General features: G+C 41.4%; 1 protein-coding gene across 3 annotated transcripts in view; it reads right to left on the bottom strand.

Moving 5' to 3' along the window:
• The window catches only part of LOC131675425 (aromatic-L-amino-acid decarboxylase-like), a 1,116,730-nt gene that overhangs the window by 94,509 nt on the left and 1,003,955 nt on the right, over nt 1-18,266 (bottom strand). For all 3 annotated transcript variants that reach the window (XM_058954401.1, XM_058954403.1, XM_058954402.1), the window contains one exon: nt 9,728-9,805. In XM_058954401.1, coding sequence (XP_058810384.1) covers nt 9,728-9,805 — 78 coding nt within the window. The remainder of the gene's footprint in view (nt 1-9,727; nt 9,806-18,266) is intronic.

Here is an 18,266-nt window from a genome sequence, read left to right as displayed (position 1 = left end):
CGCAACGCTTTATTTCAGGGCCAATACCTGTGCCGGGCATAGTCATTGGGAGTTAATTGGGAGCGAGAGCGGCTGCGACGAGGAAGAGGGAGAGGAATAGATGTGTCGCTTATGATTATGAGTGAGGAAGCGCAAGTGACCCGCGGCGATCCGCTCACGAGAGCGAAGCCGCCGGCGTTGCTCTAGCCGGTACGCGCGCGGTTGGGGAAAGAGTTCGAGCCGAGATCCCAAGAAGAAAAGATCGACCGTGACGGCTGAGAGCGCGCGCGTTAAAAAAATACGAATCGTCGAGCAAAAAGAGACAAGGGATCGAGACAATGTTAAACAGATTGTGGCCAGAAGAAAGCTTCAATTGATGCCCAAGGGTGAACTGTCAGAATTAAGGACGATTAAATCGGGTACAGAGCAGATGATCACCGTGAAGGGCACGCGCGGCGGAGGACACGAGCCAAAGGCGAGGTAGGAGAAAGTATCGACGATTCGTTGGCTCTCGGATGAGGATGACGGGCGCGCACCGATGCCAGGGAGGCGTAGAGTGGACCAAGCGAGATGGCGAGTGAGAACAAACATCCACGCACCTCGTCGGTATATTGAAGGTAAACCGGTGGACGCGGTGAGCGCTTTCCGTGCTTGGTGGCTCAAATTTAACGGTGTAGGTATCGCTGACGTGGACGGGTTTATAAGGGAATTAACGCGATGCCAAAGTTTTTATGGCTTGGACGATGATGAGATATTAGAGGCGGTAGGCGTGGTACTCTCGGGGAAGGCGGCGTTGTGGTACCAAAACAATGAGTTGAATTGGTCTAACCTCGACAAGTTTTTAGAGGACTTTAATGAGGAATTCGTTAAGCATTGAAGGCGATCAGATTTATACCAGGAGCTGCACTTACGGACGCAAGCCGAGGGTGAGTCCTTGAGCGACTACATCACTAAGTTGCAATGTATAATCAGGCGTTTTGACCGTCCCCCGTCGGAGAAGAAGCAAGTGAGTATCTGCAAGGAAGGCTTGCACCCGACATTCGCGAGAGTTTTGTATCGGAAGTCGTTCCCGTCTATTAAGAAATTGAAGTGAGTAGGCTATGAGTATGAGTAGCAACGCGATAGAGAGAAACGCTGGCGGCCACCTCCGGCCCCCGATAATATGCTCATAGCTGACGCGGCATATAAGGGTGCATCGAGATCCGGGAAAAGATCTGCGAATGCGGCAGCGGTAGAGGCGGAGAAGAAGGTTGAAGTCGCCCCGGTTGAGCGGTCGGAGAATGGCTGCGACGGCACCGGAGGTTTAAGTACGGGAGACGCCGCACCTTCTGTTACTCAGGTGAACGATTTGGGACAGGTAAGGCAACTAGGCACAACACTGCCGATACTAGTTCCGTAGCAGAGAGAAGAATAGCGTCGGAATAATGGCGGATTAGTAAGTAGTCGTCCGTTTAGCGGGACTTGCTATACGTGTGGGGTGAGCGGACATCGGAGCGCGCAGTGTCCAGGTCAGAGCATCGGTGGAAGTCGCGGAGGCGGCGGAAACGCTCCACCATGTTTGAAGTGCAAGTAGCTGGGGTATTATGTTGGCGCATGTCTAAGTACGTCAGTGTCATGTCAGGTTTGCGATACAAAAATTGTCCCACGTGTACAAGCAATGAGAAGGCACAGGGAACGCCGTAGGCGGGGGCCATTATTCGCTCACCGATCCCTGCGTAAAGTAGCTCGTGCGAGTATGGCTGGTGTTGCAGGTACATCAGGAACGGATGGCGCGCAGAGCACACGTTTTAGCGTTCACATCTGCCAGCAATCCGTCGGGCTCGAATACAGACGATAGGGCGACGAATAAAAAGAACCAGGATTTAGATCGTGTACGCACGGTCGGAGGCGCGTGTAGTGGATAGACCGAATTAAGAGGGGTCTTTTGGAAAAATCTGTCGAATAGGCACAACCAGTTAAGCGTAGCCGACATTGACAGTGAAGAGTTTTTGAAATCGGTAGGAGTGACGAGTAGGTCGCGAGATTGCTGTTTGTCCACGCTCACACTAGAGTGGCCGTTCGATGGGCAGAAGTCACAACGAGACGATGCCTTGAGCGAGGTGTACTTTACCCGCGTTCAATCAGGGGTTGGCGTACTTGGCACAAGTGGAACCTCGAGGTTTAACGAGATCTGAGAAGGTGGTGACAAGAGAACGAACGGAGGAAGGGAGCGTAGGTTTTAGGGGACCGCAATGCTCTGGTCGCGGCGAGTTAGGCCGTGCCGTTGAGGGCGAAAATTCAAATAGGACAAACGGAACCGTTGCGGTTCACCTTGAGACCGCCTACGCTGGTGGAATGAGCAACGAATAGGTCGTCGAAGAAAAGTAGTGTCGTTGCCGAAGAAGTGAGTGTACTGAAGAAGGTGGTGGAGGTACATTTTGTTTTGTAGAGGGAAAGGCCGAGGCGAGCTCGGGAAGCTCCACCACAGAGAAAACGAGTAATAGGGAATTAGCGCATATAACGGTAGTTGAGAACAGGTTTTTCGACACGATTAATAATAACAGCATGAATTACTCGGCTCTGCTTGACTCGGGTGCGCAAGTGACCGTCGTAGGCTCAAGGTTAGCGAATAGGTTCAAATCGTGACTGAAAACTTCGACAATAGTAGTGAAAGGAGTCTCGAGCGAAGAACCAGGTGCGTTCGGAGATCTGCAGTTGCACCTGGAGATCGGCGGAAACTGCGGAACCTTGATTGCATGCGCGGTGGCGAGGTGTGCGCACGATCTTATACTTGGGGTCGATTTTTAGAACGAGTGGATGGAAGAATTTAGTATCGAAAAACGCGAATGGAGGCCGAAAGGTTCAAAAACGTGGATCCCGTTTGTGAGTAACGAGGATAGGTCAGCGCACATTTTTGGTTCGGCGTACTCACCGAACGTATTTTGGTACATGGACGATTTATTGGTAGTGAATGCGAGTTTCGAGGATCACTTGGCTTGGTTGAGTCGAGTGTTGTGTAGGTTGGTGGTGGTAGGCCAGGACATAAACTTGGAAAAATCAGATTTCTTTTGTACCGAAGTTAGATATCTCAGCTAGCGATTAGACTGCGAGGGCCTGCACCCCGATCCGGAAAGGATTCGGCTGATCCTGGATTATTCGGTGCCAAGAAACATAGAACAGTTGTGTCGATTTTTGGGTATGATCGGGTGGTACGCATGATTCATCTAGAACGAGAGCGATACCAAGGTACCGCTCACAAAATTGATCAAAAAGTATCAACCGTGGGTATGAGAGAACGAGTAACAGAAGATGTTCGATCAGTTAAAACGTGCGCTCACGGAAGCTCCAGTGCTCGCACGGCCGGACTTAAGGCGAACGTTCTATCTGCACTGCGATGGTTCCTCGTACGCAATGGGCGCTTGCTTGGTGCAGATATTTGAGGATGGTGAGCACCCGATTTGTTATGAGGGTTTCCATTTCGTAGCGCGTTGATCCGGTTGCTGGGTAAGCGAGACCTCGTGGAGCGACTCCAGCGATGGGTGCTGAAGTTCCAACAGCTCGATTACTAGATCGTGCATAGGAAAGGTGCTTTGCACCATATCCCAGATGCATCCTCACGCGAGTTCGTGGACGCGTCAGAGGTCTGCGAGTTCTCGGGTATCGAGGATTCTTAGTATTTGCAAAGGTACCAGGAGGTTCTCGAACAGCCTGAGAAGTACAGAGATTTTAAAGTGGAAGACAATTTACTGTACCGGTACATGACAGACCATCTTGTCGACTTAGTTACCAACCGCGAAGAGAGTTGGCGACTCATAATTCCGCTCGAGTATAGAGAAAGAGTACTGCGGGATGCGCACTATGCGCCGTCCTCAGGGCATTTCGATCAGGAGAAAACTTACGACTGCGTGGCTCGCAAGTACTATTGGCAATGCGTTTGGTACGATGTGAAGAGCTTTGATAACCAGTGGCAGAAGTACCAGCGGTACAAGGTCGAACAACAAGTGCCCCAAGAGTTGATGAGAAGGCGCTTAATTGAACGTCCTTGAGCGATGATCGCAACGGACGTAGTGAGGTTTTCGAGAAGTAAGAGTCGTTCCCGGTATATCGTGATTTTCAGGATCTGTTCACGAAATGTGTAGAGCTTAAACCATTGAGCTCAGCAGACGGAAAGTCGCTCACACGCGTATTTGAGAAGTTGATATTGCTGTGATGGAAAACACCGGATTACCTCGTTAGCGATAACGCGAAGGCTTATAGAGTAATTTTTTCCGGATACCTTAAGCGAGTATGGCGTGGAGCACGTATTCTATCCCCCTATCATCAGCAGAGTGATCCGGTAGAGTGGTGAACAGAGTCCTGAAGACTATGATCGCTATTTTTGTCGATAATACCGAGCAATGTCTCGCTATGGAAGTGGACAGCGTAGCAGCGGAGGTCGAGCTATAGGAGCTCCTATTACGGATTCTGGAGGCTCCTTCCGCTGGGGCTGCCCCCCCAAGCAGGAGATCTTAAGAATTGTTCTCCTCGCTGAACGATGGAGAATCGACTGAAGAACGAAGAGCAGCGGCAAGAGAGAGACTGACAGCGAGTGCATCGTTGACTCTTTCCGGCTTAGAGCAGGAGTGCGTTCAATCGCACCCTGGCTCAGCCAGGGAAGTGGAGGGGACGGACAGCCGGCCAAATCCCGTGGCCGCCTCAACTGAGGCAATAGATGAAGCTGATATTAGTTTGCCAGGTCAGAGGTGCTCGAGCAGGACAGCACTCTGGCGAGTTCGTCGGCCTCGGAGGGAGGGGACGTCAGTTTGGTCCCCATTCTGAGAATTAAAAGTAAGAATCGGCCAACAAAAGCAAGCCGACACCAGTGGTGGCCAACAATTGGCCGAAGTCGTTAGTTGCCGCAAAAAGAGCAGCACAATATTGCCGGAGAAAGATGTTCGAGAATGCCCGTTCGGGCGGACGCAGGCGAGTGATCCGGTCAAGATGAAAAGGTGGCCGAGTGAGAGACGGACGAAGGACAGACTGCCGCGTGTGGCAGAGGATTAGAACTTGTGTCACATGGAGGATACTGGGTGCGTACTATCAATGGGGCGATCTTCCTTTATTTCCTGATATCCGATATTTCCGGAGCATCTTCCTCTATCACACCCAGCTTGAATGAGACCGGCTAGCCCTGTAAGCCCTTCTCAGAACCAACGCCGGCGAGAGTCTCGGAACGTGAGAGATCCATCAAGAAAACCCTGGCGGAAAATCAAGAACAGGCTATGTGCACCTCTGCGTGCCGGACGAGCACGAATTCACGGACTTCTCCGCTCCGACCCTCAGCTCGTGCTGTTGCACGGCAGGAGCCGCAGCAGTAGATGGATGCGAAGGGCAACAGGCTGAGGGACACCTTTTTTGCGCGGATTGGCGCTGGTACCGTTTGACGCGGAGCGGGATGTCGTGCCGTACCTCTGCTTTAATTGCAGAGCCGGCTCCCATGCGAGGTCGCGGTGTCCAGAGGTGGCCAATCCGTGAACATTTTTTCGCAATTATGGACGCTATGACGTATCTGTGAGCAATTGTGATAGGTGTGCGGTTACATATTGAGTCTACATCATGACTCGAATACAAGCAACTCGTAGCTCCGGTATTCCGCCCGTACAGTTCCTTGGTCTGCCCGATGCTGTCCAACCACAGGTGATATTTGAGTCCATGGCGATCAAAGAATTGGCGCCCTCGCCTAAGGGAATGGCCAGAATCGACGCAGCCCCTGATAGGTAACAGAAGGTGCGCCGACCCTCTCATTGAGCAATTGCGGAGCGATGCTCGGAAAGAGCATCGGGTCTCTAGATTTAAAAATAGTAATGAGGAGGTAGCTCACCGCCGTATCCCTCTCGTGCTGGAGTCGCTGATGGTGGTCGATCCGCCCTCAGCCTAGCAGGCCCCGGGTTTTGATCACCCAGAAACCAGACTCTCCAAGGATCGGGTGTAGTGCGGCGGTTGTGAGTAGTGTGTTATTTGCTAGACTTTTTATTTTATTTTTTTCCTTTGATTATTTGTATGTTGATGTGCATGTAAGGGTTGAATGAGGACCGGAGTACGCCTAGCTTCGACGTGTACTGGCGAGATAGAATACATCCTTTCGTTCCTTTTTGTTTCCTTTCCATATGCGAATGTTCGCTTTGGGCATACGCGGAGAGGAGCGAGATGATCGTCAGTCGACCGTCAGTGAGAGATCGATGACTTGTTATAAGGCCTTGGCCGGAATGGCCGGCCCTGTCTGGCTCACTCTCTCTCTCTCTCTCTCTCTCTCTCTCCCGTGACTCGCTCCTTTGCTGTGGCCATGGCGAACGTAATAGAAATCAAGAACCATTACCGATTTATTTCAGGGTCAATACCTGTGCCGGACATCGTTATTGGGAGCCAATTAGGAGCGAGAGCGGCTGCGGGTGGAAGATGGCGGAGAGGAATCGATGCGTCGCATATGATGAGTGAGCCAGCGTCGGTAACCCGCGGCGATCCGCTCGCGAGAGCGAAGCCGCCGGCGTTGCTCGAGCTGGCACGCACGCGGTTGGGGAGAGAGTTCGAGCCAAGATCCCTAGAAGAAAAGATTGATCGTGACGCCTGAGAGCGCACGCATTAAATAAAAACGAATCGTCGAGCAAAGAGAGACAAGAGATCGAGACAACGCTGAACAGATTGTGGCCAGGAGAAAGCTTCAATTGACGCCCAAGGCATTGAGAATTTCCACTTAGCTTGCCGTTAACCTGCCAGCAGTTCCACCAACGGTTCCTTCCAGCAGCCTTCGTCAGGTCAGGTCGTCTCTCTCTCTCTCTCTCTCTCTCTCTCTTCTTGCATTCGTGAGTGCGTGACGCGTCGGCGAAATGCTCGCGATCATCCGCGAACACGGCAAGAACGGCGATACCTTCCTTTGAACTCCTCTCAACTTTTATTGTACCGTGCCCCCGTGCGTTCTTTCGCACGAGCAAAGGCATGCGGCCGTAGAGAACGAAGCGTAAATCCGCGTCGTCTCTCTTTATAGTTGTGAATATTAATGAGTAATAAAATTAGTTGAAGGTTATTGAGAGTAATTATTGTGTGCGCCCGTCATTCCCTTCCTCTCAAGTTATCCTCCATCACGCCAACTTCGTGACGACGCCCATCGTCACCGTTGCAGTGGAGCGAAAGAGCCTCCCGCACCTTCCCCTTTTAATTAATTAGTGACACGGCGTTCGGGCACGGGCCTATTGTATGGTTTTGAGAATTGTCAAAATTTAAATTTTGACTGTAAATGGATTGAATGTAAAATCCATTCAACCGGATCAACGCGCTACGGTCCGTCACCACTACGAAATGGAATTGCTCGTGGGAATTATTAATACGATAATTCTCCATTTTTCAAAATTTTTATATTTAATAATTATTTTTAAATTATTCAGCATTACTTCAAGTTTAAAATGCTTATTTTAGGCTTATACGTCTATTTTTATGCAACCGCTAGATTTTTAATTTTAATCAACTTTGTATTTAGCCTCACGGTACATAAATGACTAACTGTTTGTCTCTCTCACTCTTTCTTACGTAATGTCGGTGATCACGTAGGTACCGCCTGAAGATAAGGACTATGGAATTACTTTTTATCACAGCCGGGCTACTCGAGTTTATTTATAAAGAACAGAACCCTTAAGGAGCTTGTTTGACAATATTTAACTTAGTGTACGGTGTAACTGAGTGTATTTGGAATGTTGGAGCAATATACCAACAACCTCTAGTCTTGTAACGCCGGTTTTAATATAAATGCGAGAGTTTTGCGAGAGTTTTCTTCTTGTAAGTTAAATGAATAAATTGTTTATCTATTCTAATTTAATGGCAACATGTTTGCTATTCTCTTCTCCACTTGTATATACTTATGTCTGTAGCGTTTCTCTGCCATATATGGTAAATGCATCTGAATATTTGTTTCACCTTCTTTTCCCATGAAATAAAATAATGCAATAAAAGCTCCCAACCATGTTATAATCGTATTTAACGTCGTACTGATTGCAGTTTATGGTGACCTTAGAATTGCGCATCCCACCCGAATTACCGAGAATCATCATGATTAAAGATACGTCAATTGGAAGTCTTATACACAAAATCAGAAGAATAAATCGATAAGCGATTGCATGAGTTTTTTCGGATATCCGAGGTGTGCTCAAAAAGTAAGGTGACTTTTCAAATTGCACGGGCAACGTAGTTTCGATTATCGATTTTTTTGTTTTGTTATGTTGGTACACTCTTCTCGAACATCTGTACCAAGTTTCAAGTGTATAGCATTTTTTGTTTGGTTGTGAGAGGCGTAAAGGTTATAAGTGTTTTGCGTGCTCGGCGATTTTTTCCTATCGATAAATATGGATCAAAGGATTTGCATCAAATTTTGTGTAAAAAATAAAATAAAGTGCTCCGAAACACTTGAAATGTTGACGGTGGCATCCGGTGAAACTGTTCTGAGTAAAAAAAATGTTTACAATTGGTACAAACTCTTCCAAGATGGCCGGGAATATGCCAATGACGAGCCTCGCTCTGGACGCCCAAGTACGTCAACAACTGATGAAAACGTTCAAGCAGTGAAGAAAATTGTTCTGGAAAATCGTCGAATCACTATCAGAGAAGTTGCTGAGGATGTTGGTATATCGCTTGGCTCGTGCCATGAAATTTTTTCTAACGTTTTGGGCATGAGACGTGTGTCAGCGAAGTTTGTTCCGAAATTGCTAAATTTTGATCAAAAGAAATGTCGCATGACCATCGCTCAAGAACTGTTGAATGACGTCAACGACGATCCAGATTTACTCAAAAGGGTCATAACTAGTGACGAATCATGGGTATATGGTTATGATATCGAAATCAAAGTCCAATCGTCCCAATGGAAGAGCCCAGATGAGCCAAGACCGAAAAAAGCACGCCAAGTTCGATCAAATGTCAAAGTTTTGCTCACTGTTTTCTTCGATTACCATGGCGTATTGCATCAGAAGTTCTTACCATATGGACGTACGGTCAATAAACAGTATTATCTTAAAATTATGCGCCGTTTCCGAGAAGCAATACGAAGAAAACGCCCAGAATTGTGGAAAAACAATTCATGGCTTTTGCATCACGATAATGCCCCTGCTCATCTTTGCTTGTGAGAGATTTTTTGGCCAAAAACAACACCACAATCATGCCACAGCCACCATATTCCCCGGATTAGGCCCCATATGACTTTTTCTTGTTCCCAAAAATAAAGAGACCTATGAAAGGACGGATATTTGCAACGATTGAAGTAATAAAGACTGCATCGCTGGAAGAGCTAAAGGCTATACCGAAAAGTGCTTATGAGAAGTGTTTTGAGGATTGGAAAAACCGTTGGCATAAGTGTATTGTATCTGAGGGGGATTACTTTGAAGGGAACAACATAAATATTGATAAATAAATAAATATTTTTTCTTAAAAATACAAAGTCACTTTACTTTTTGAACACTCCTCGTATACCTCAAAAGTTCAAGTCAGACATGAGTAGTGTATCAACACTATTAAGTGTGGCAGTTGTTTGCAATCAGTCTTTATTAATATCTACTAATATGCATTAAAAATACGATAAAAGAGAAAAATTTTTACATTGATAGTAAATCAAAGTAGTTTATCGATTCATATTACAACTCGCAGAATTTTAGTGTCGAACTTGTTTTATTATATCTATTTTCAAATCATTATATTTTTGTAGTCATTTTGACAATATAAGAGATTAAACGTACTTGAATGGAAATTCACTAACCTTAAAGATAACTCACTGGTATCAGCAGCAACGCGAGCCTGCATCAATAAAGCCAGAGGTCTTGAAATCCAGGAACGCCTTCAATAAAATTATTACATTAATATCAATATGTAAAATGAAAATATTTCTCATTAATAAGTAATAAAGCTTTTCAAAAGAAAACAAAGTTAACGGTAAATCCAAGGATATCATTACCATTGATAATTGAGGTGAATGTTCTAATGTAATGAATTAATTAACAAGTAAAATTGACATGATACTGGTTGGTATGGCAAATTTTTCACTAGGATAGGGTGATCAAGTAAACTAAAAAATATTGACTTAAGTCAAATTTACAGGTGTTATTGATTAAAAAATGTAACAAGGCCATTATTTAACAACATTTCCTATGCCTTTCCGTCACTATATCAATCGTAGACTGAGTACAGCGGGTGTGGAGAAATATGCATACATTCACGCGCACTTCGCCCATTCGATTCGGCTAAGAAGCAATATGAGATAGGACAATCAAAAAAGGAAAAGATAGAAACAGACAATAAAGCATAAGACAGAGAGAGAGAGAGAGAGAGAGAGAGAGAGAGAGAGAGAGACAGACAGACAGACAGACAGACAAAGACGGAGAATTGAAAGAAAGAAAGAAATATATTATGATATTATTATCTGTAGACTCGGAGACAACGCAAAATAAGTATATGCGAGATACAACTAAGTGTATATTTCCATATAACAGGATCGAATTGTTCTCTGCTACACTAATAGATATCCGGGGAGATTTAGCTAATAACATTGATCCGGATGATAAATACATTCAATAGACGTAATGCCCAGAAATAAAGTTATCATTAAATTGTATAAACGCGCAAGCACTAATTGACACCGAAAGCAAAGTAACTGCTATATAAGAAAATTTCTATAATGAAAAAATCAAAAGCATGTTCAACTTTGTCCCTCTGCGGAAAGTTTATCAAATCAGCCACTGGCAAAAAGTTAACAAGGTTAAAGCTACAAGTCATGATACCAACGAAAATAAGCAATTCACTTAGTATACATACTATACTATACATATAATATACATAGTGATTCCAAAATTAATAAAAACTTACATAATCGGAATTAACACGCAAGAAAAACTAGATATTATTATTGATACCCAAGTGAAACAATTAAGAATTACGTAAATGATATCACAGAAAAGTCACGGTATAACATTGAAAATGAAATGAACGCTTCTATAAGCATAATTGAATGTAATAAAGGCGCAAATGACCATTATTTATTATACATCAAATCAAATCAGGTTATAGGCAAAAATGACCAAAATTTATCACGATACGATAAAAATTTGATAATAAAAATTACTATTCTAAATTTCAAATGAAGAAATCGAACAAAAAATTGATACGTGTCAAAAGCTAATGACAGGCCAATTAGACACATTAAATATGTTAATTATTAAATATAAAAACGTGTCCATAAAAAAACCTGGATTAATCAACACATATATACACGAATTGCGATTGAAAGATGATGAACCATTTTTCTCAAAACCATATTCTGTACCAATACACTATAGAAAACAGATTGATAGAGAAGTAAAAAAATTGATGGAAATAAATATTATCAGACCTTCGAAGAACAATTACATCAGTCCAATGTTTGTAGTACCAAAGAAGAAATGTCGAAATACGTTCATGTTTGAATGCCAAAAAACAAAATGATTGTTGGATGATTACGAATCACCACCATCAATTGATGAAATTTTATTAAGATGCACAAAAAAAAATCATTTATGTCAAGCTTGGGGAGTAATGTCTGAGCCTTCATTGAGAGCAGACGTGTTTATAATTCACCCCGCGCTCGGTGTGACTTAGTAAATAGTGTTTACGTTCCGCATCGTTGGGCTTGGCCCACATTCAAAGTAAAGTAATATTGCGAGCCTTCCATCGCTCGCAAAACCATACCACCATGGCTTTTCTAAACAAAAGCCAACAAAGTTCAGATCCCAAATCAAATGTTTTCACGTATACAGTCAGCGCAGCAAAAAATAGTGTCAGTTATGCAACAGTCACACAAGCCGACCAATTCCCAGTACGTGAGTAAGGATTAGTGTTAGATTGTGTCGACAATTTGAATTTATTATACCTGTGCAGTGGGTGAAATTGTTGAACCATCTAATATAGTCTATGCAACGCGCATATCTAAGAACCGAGTTTGTTTATACTTAGCCAAGAAAGAGCTCGTAGAAGATCTCACTGAAAAACACTCCTACATTCAAATACAATCGCACCAAGTCACTATTAGACCACTCATATCTAAGCAGAAGCGGCTCATTTTTTCAAATATAGACCCTCCGATTCCTCATCATGTCATCGAGGATATCATGGAAAGCTTAGGAATCAAACGTCACGCTCCCATAACAACTCTTAAAGCATCTATCTCGAAAGACGAATACAGTCACGTGTTCAGTTCAAGAAGGCAAACTTTCATCGATCCTAATGATGTCAACAAACTTCCCGATCTTATCAAAGTTGTGTACGACGACGTCACGTACTATATATATCCTAGCACGGATTCTCTAAAATGTTTTCTTTGTAAGAAAGATGGACATATTGCTATAAACTGCCCAAAAGCTAGCGAATTAGATGCAACTGACCCGCATAAAAACACAACTCAACCAGAAACAACAAAGCAACTATCATCATTAAACGAACCATTGTCACGCAATCAAGAACAAGTAAATAACTTGAATGAAGATATTCCTCTCGATAAAACAAAAGACTCCGACAATAATGAAAAAGCGCCCAAAGATAACTTCGCTATTCCCTGTCTACCTAAAAACAAACGAAAGCTTCCAAGCTCCAATTCCTCGACATCGGGTTCTGTAATGGACCTTTCTCAAAATACAAAGGAACATACAACGAATAAAAACAAAACTCGATACACCAGTGTAGAAGATATCACAAACAAAACTTTGCCAACCAAAGAGACTTTAGAAGACAACGAATATAGTTATCCTATAGACTTCGACAAACTTAACCAATTTTTGTTCAAGACGTATGGAAATCCTAACATCTATGAAGAAGCGCTGAAATACACCACCGAAATCAACAGCCTCGTAGAAATGTTACTAGATACTGTAGAAATCATTGCTGATAAAAATCTAAAATCGAGAATTAAAAGAATTATCCACCGCTTGAAAAATGTAAATAGTACAGAAGCTATAGAAAATGATTCGAGTGCTAGTGAAATGGAGAACTAATTAACTATAAGAAATGGATCCTGCAAGCGAAACATATTATGCTCCTCTCAAAATCCTCTACTGGAATGCTAGAAACTTCAACAAGAAACGTCAAGAAATTGAAATTAGGAAAGATCAATATGATATAATAATTTGTGATGAATCATGGCTGAAACCAAACGACTGCGTCCGATTTCCTGGTTTTTTAACGCTAAGACATGATAGAACCAGCAAAAAAGAAGGAGGTATCATCTGTTTAATACGTAAAAATCTAGGCTTTGTTAAAATCACTAATCTTGAATTTCCAAATGACATTGTCGAAATGTGCGGAATACGACTAACAAGCGTAAACCCTTCAGTAGGTATAATCGCATGCTATCGACCCCCAGGCCTCACGCTTTCTCAACCGCAATGGAACAGCATTCTAGATAATGCTGGAAACCGCGAAAACTGTATTTTTCTAGGTGATTTTAACGCTCACAATCTTAGCTGGAATTGTAAATATACTAATTTAAATGGGAAGAGACTATACGAGGCAATAAATGAGCAAAATTTATTTATACATAATATTGATTCATACACTCATATAGATATGGCAAACAATCAAACTTCAAATATAGATCTAGTTCTGTCATCTCATGCCTTCGCGGATCAAATGAACTGTCTGGTGAAAGATGAGACCTGGGGCTCGGACCATTTTCCGATTTGTATAAGCGTAGATACTCAATAACACCACTATGTAAAAAAAACTTTCAAACTGAAAAGCGTGCAAACGGACTGGGCTAATTTCGAAAAATACATTGACGCAAACTTCTCACTCTTTTTATCACTTGAGTATAATCAACTTTCAGCAAGCGAAAAATACAACTCATTTCTCGATTTAATATCAAATGCAATTCGTGACTGTACCCCCCACAAACCTGTAAAATTCACTCAGAAGAAGCTAAACAATCCCGTTGCTTGGTGGGACGCTGAATGCGCTCGACTCAAAAGGCTTCGACGAGCTTCGCTCAAAAAATGGCAACTTTCAAAATCGCTAACTGACCTCATCGAGTATAAAAAATATGTAGCACTTTTTCGGAGAACAACCAAAGTTAAGAAAATAAACTGCTTCAAAAAATTCGCTTCCAGCCTAAACGCTCACACTAACCCCGGTTTTGTATGGAACACGTGCAAAGTACTTAAAAATAGCTGGACAAAAAATTGCAACCAGGAAACTTCTAAAAATTTTCAGCCTAATAGCAATATTGATACAGCAACAAACAAAATCAGTCCACCCTGGGCTCAAACTGACCCTGCATGGCTTCCTCCTTGCCAACAAAACGATTTTTTTGATTCCCCATTTAACTTTGAAGAATTTAACGTGGCTCTTGATGACAAAAATCCAAAATCATCTCCCGGATTAGACGGCATTGATTTCGAAGTCCTGCAAAAAATGCCATTCAAACTCAAATTAATCTTGGTTGACATATTCAACGAAATGTACAAAACAAATAAATATCCGCAAGAATGGAAACAGTCCTTCATTCATTTCATTCACAAACCTGATAACAGTGGCGTTAGACCAATAGCACTAACATCGTGCATATGCAAGCTCTTTGAGACCATGATTAAAAATCGATTAACTTGGTGGATCGAACATTTCAATCTTCTTCCTCCTAATCAAAACGGTTTTCGTAAAGCCAAATCATGCGCGGACAGCTTGGCTGGTCTCTCTATCAAAATAGAAGAAGCATTCATAGAAAAACAAGACGTCCTTACGGCATTTCTCGATGTACAAGGCGCCTTTGATAACATCAATATTGATATACTGCTATACATACTCTCAGAAATAGGCTGCACTCCGCAAATCATCCAATTTATAAAATTTCTAACACATGAAAGGCACATTTTCTCAGATCACATAGATGGATACAGATCAGTTTTCAAAAGGGTAGCGCAGGGTGGTGTACTCAGCCCCCTGCTCTACATACTATATGTTAGCAAAATTACTGCTAATTTAGCAAAATCTGTTACAGTCTCCCAATTTGCTGATGATCTGACTCTCTACATAAAATGTAAAAATTTAAAAAGAGGCAAGAGAATCTTAGAAAATGCTATTAAAAAAACTAGTGCTAATCTTCGTGCCCTCGGCTTAGACCTTTCTCCTAGCAAAACAAAATTTGTACATTTCAACAGAAGAAAATACCGACCGGGATCACTAGAATTAAACATTGGCGGCTGCATTATTAAATCATCCGAATCCGCACGCTTTTTAGGTATTACTTTTGACTACAAAATGTCATTTAGACAACACACCGCCCAAGTTCAGAAAAAATGTGCTAAAGCCTTAAATATTATTAAATTTCTTTGCGGCACTTGGTGGGGCTCCGATCCCTCTACCTTAATCACTTTGCACAAGTGCTTTGGCCGGTCAATATTAGAATATGGCATACAAATCTACTACCCTTCAACATCTATACTCGCTGATAAAATTGAAAAATTACAAAGAACTGCTATTAGACGGGCTCTAGGATACCGGAACAGCACGCCAAATAATATTGTGATTGCTGAGTCGAAACTAAGCTTAATTAAAGAAAGAGCCAAATATCTATGCAACTGCTTCCTGGCCAAATCATTAGCAAATAAAAATTCACTAACTGCAAAAAGCATAAATAAATTTGTTAAACTATGTAAAAGAAAAACGAAACTGTTCACACTCAAAAGCTTAATATGCATCAGCGCTACACACGCCTCAAATATGTTTAATCGAATTGATTCTCACAATAACTGGATCATATATGAGTATAACTACGAGACGGCTATCACGCCTATTCCAATCAATATTGAGATCGGTTTAAAAATCAAAAAAGAACTTGACCCAACAGCGGCTCTTACAAAATATATTGTACAGAACGACACAGTCTCTATATACACCGACGGTAGCAAAATATCAGGTGCGCCCTATGTTGGCTCGGCTTGTTATTGCCCAGACCCTAACCTCTCACTGACCAAATCAATTGATAGTCAAGCGTCGGTGTATACTGCAGAGTGCATCGCTCTAAATGATGCACTAGATATAGCGCTAAACATTACAAATCGCAACATTATTATACTATCCGACTCATTGAGTGGGTTACAATCATTACACTCTACAAAAACAAATGTTAAAATCAACAAGCACATCTTTCAAATTAAAGAAAAATACAATACCTTTACAAAACTAAATAGCAATTATAAGCTACAATTCTGTTAGATTCCAGCGCACATCGGTATATTAGGAAATGAGACCGTCGATGGTCTTGCGAAAAAAGCAACCCAAACTAGTGAACAACTTGTACAATCTATCCCTCATACCGATTTATTTGAACTTTACAAAAGAGAGGCTTCTGTTGAAACCGATAAACAAATTCTACAGCGTAGTAACCAAACAGGCTCGCTATATTTCCAATTATTCCACAGTAACAACAAAAAGCCGTGGTTTGCCGGAAAAAAACTGAACAGGGAATTTATTGTAAGCATTAACAGAGCACGTGCAAATCATTATAACATGGCTGAATCCCTACACCGTCTGGGATATATTGATAACCCGAAGTGTATATGTAACACTGAGAATGAAAATCTAAATCACGTGATCTGGAGCTGCAAGCTTTACAACAAACAGAGAGAAAAACTGTACCAATTCCTGAAAATAGCAAAGGTACAATTTCCTATAAATGTGGAATCTCTCCTAGCTAACCCCTACAGCGAACCATGTAAATATATTGTAAACTTCTTCAAAGATTGTAATCTAAAAATTTAAAGATAAGATATCTACTGTATAAAAAGATCAACATGTAATTTTACAATGCAAACTCATGTAAATAATTCAACTGTATTATCAACTGCAGCAGCAATGAACACATAGTTCAAACTCCTAAAAAAAAAAAAGAAAAAAAAAAAAAAATGTCAAGCTTGGATTTAACTAGTAGCTATTGGTAAATTGATGTAGCCGAAATAAGCAAAAAATATATAGCTTTTATGATATTAAACGGGGTTTTCGAGTTTAACGTATCAGCATGTGGAATAAAAACAAGTTCAGCTGTATTAAAAAAAATTTATTTCGGAAATTATTTTGGATCTAGAAAAAATCACGTGAATAAAGTGTTTTAAATGTGTAAAATAATTGTAATCATTCCTAGGATTTGTCAACTTTTACGTAAGATTCGTGAAAAATTACGCAAAATTAACCGTACTATTACTAGAGTTGTTACAGAAAAAGGTAAATTATAATACCGGAAACAACTTTGTCACACTGATATGCATGAAGCCTATAGTCATGTAGGGTCATATAAAACATTTAAAATAATTCAAGAAGCATTCTTTGCACTAAAGTTACACAGGAAAATCAAGACGGTATTGAAAACCTGTGAAATATGTCAACGCACGAAACTTTGAAAACTCGATATGAAGAATTAATGCAACCAATTTTATGCGAGGCACCCAATGAAATATTATTAATAGATTTCTACGGCCGTCTTGCCATATCAATAGGTGGAACGAAATATTTATTGTCAACGATTGATGTATTCACAAAATATGTAGTATTATACAAAATAAAGAAAGCAAACACAACTATCGTACTAAACATAATTATCAGTGAATATTTGCCTAAATATGGAAATCCGTTAGCAATAATGACGGACCATGGTACGCAATTTACGTTGAAGAAATGGACAGATAAATTAAAGGAATTAAAAATTAAATCAATATTTTCATCGATACGTCATCCACAGTCAAATATAGAGAAAAAAATTCATAGGGAATTAGCCAGATTTTTCCGTTTTTACTCGTATACTAGGAATTCTCATAAATCTTGGGCAAAATATACGGAAGTAATTACACAAGTAATAAACGATACAACAGGATACTCACCGATGAATGAAAAATCTACACGTATATAGGAAAAATATATAAAAATACAAAGAAAAGACAACACTGCCTACGTTCAAAAATTATTTTTAGCAAGAAAAAATATTCATAAAAGGCTAAAATCAAGAGCAGATAAAAGGAATCAAAAAGTAAATCACACAACATATAATGTTAATGATTAAGTATTGATGAAAGCACTAAATGTATTTAGTACAGGGTATGAACGGATCCACAAATTTTTTAAAGTATACTCCGGTCTATATCGAATCAAATTGCTAAAATTGCTCCAGATACATACATAACAGTAGATGAGAAAGGGAAAGAAAAACGACAGTTCCACATGAAGAACATAAAACGGTATTATAAGCATAGAAATTAAAAATGTAAAATTTTTAATAATTGTACATATTA

The sequence above is a fragment of the Phymastichus coffea genome, unplaced genomic scaffold (genome assembly GCF_024137745.1).
Source record: "Phymastichus coffea isolate CEN01 unplaced genomic scaffold, Cenicafe_Pcof_1.1 PCOF00021, whole genome shotgun sequence".
Lineage (NCBI taxonomy): Eukaryota > Metazoa > Arthropoda > Insecta > Hymenoptera > Eulophidae > Phymastichus > Phymastichus coffea.
This window is presented reverse-complemented; position numbering and strand designations above follow the sequence as displayed.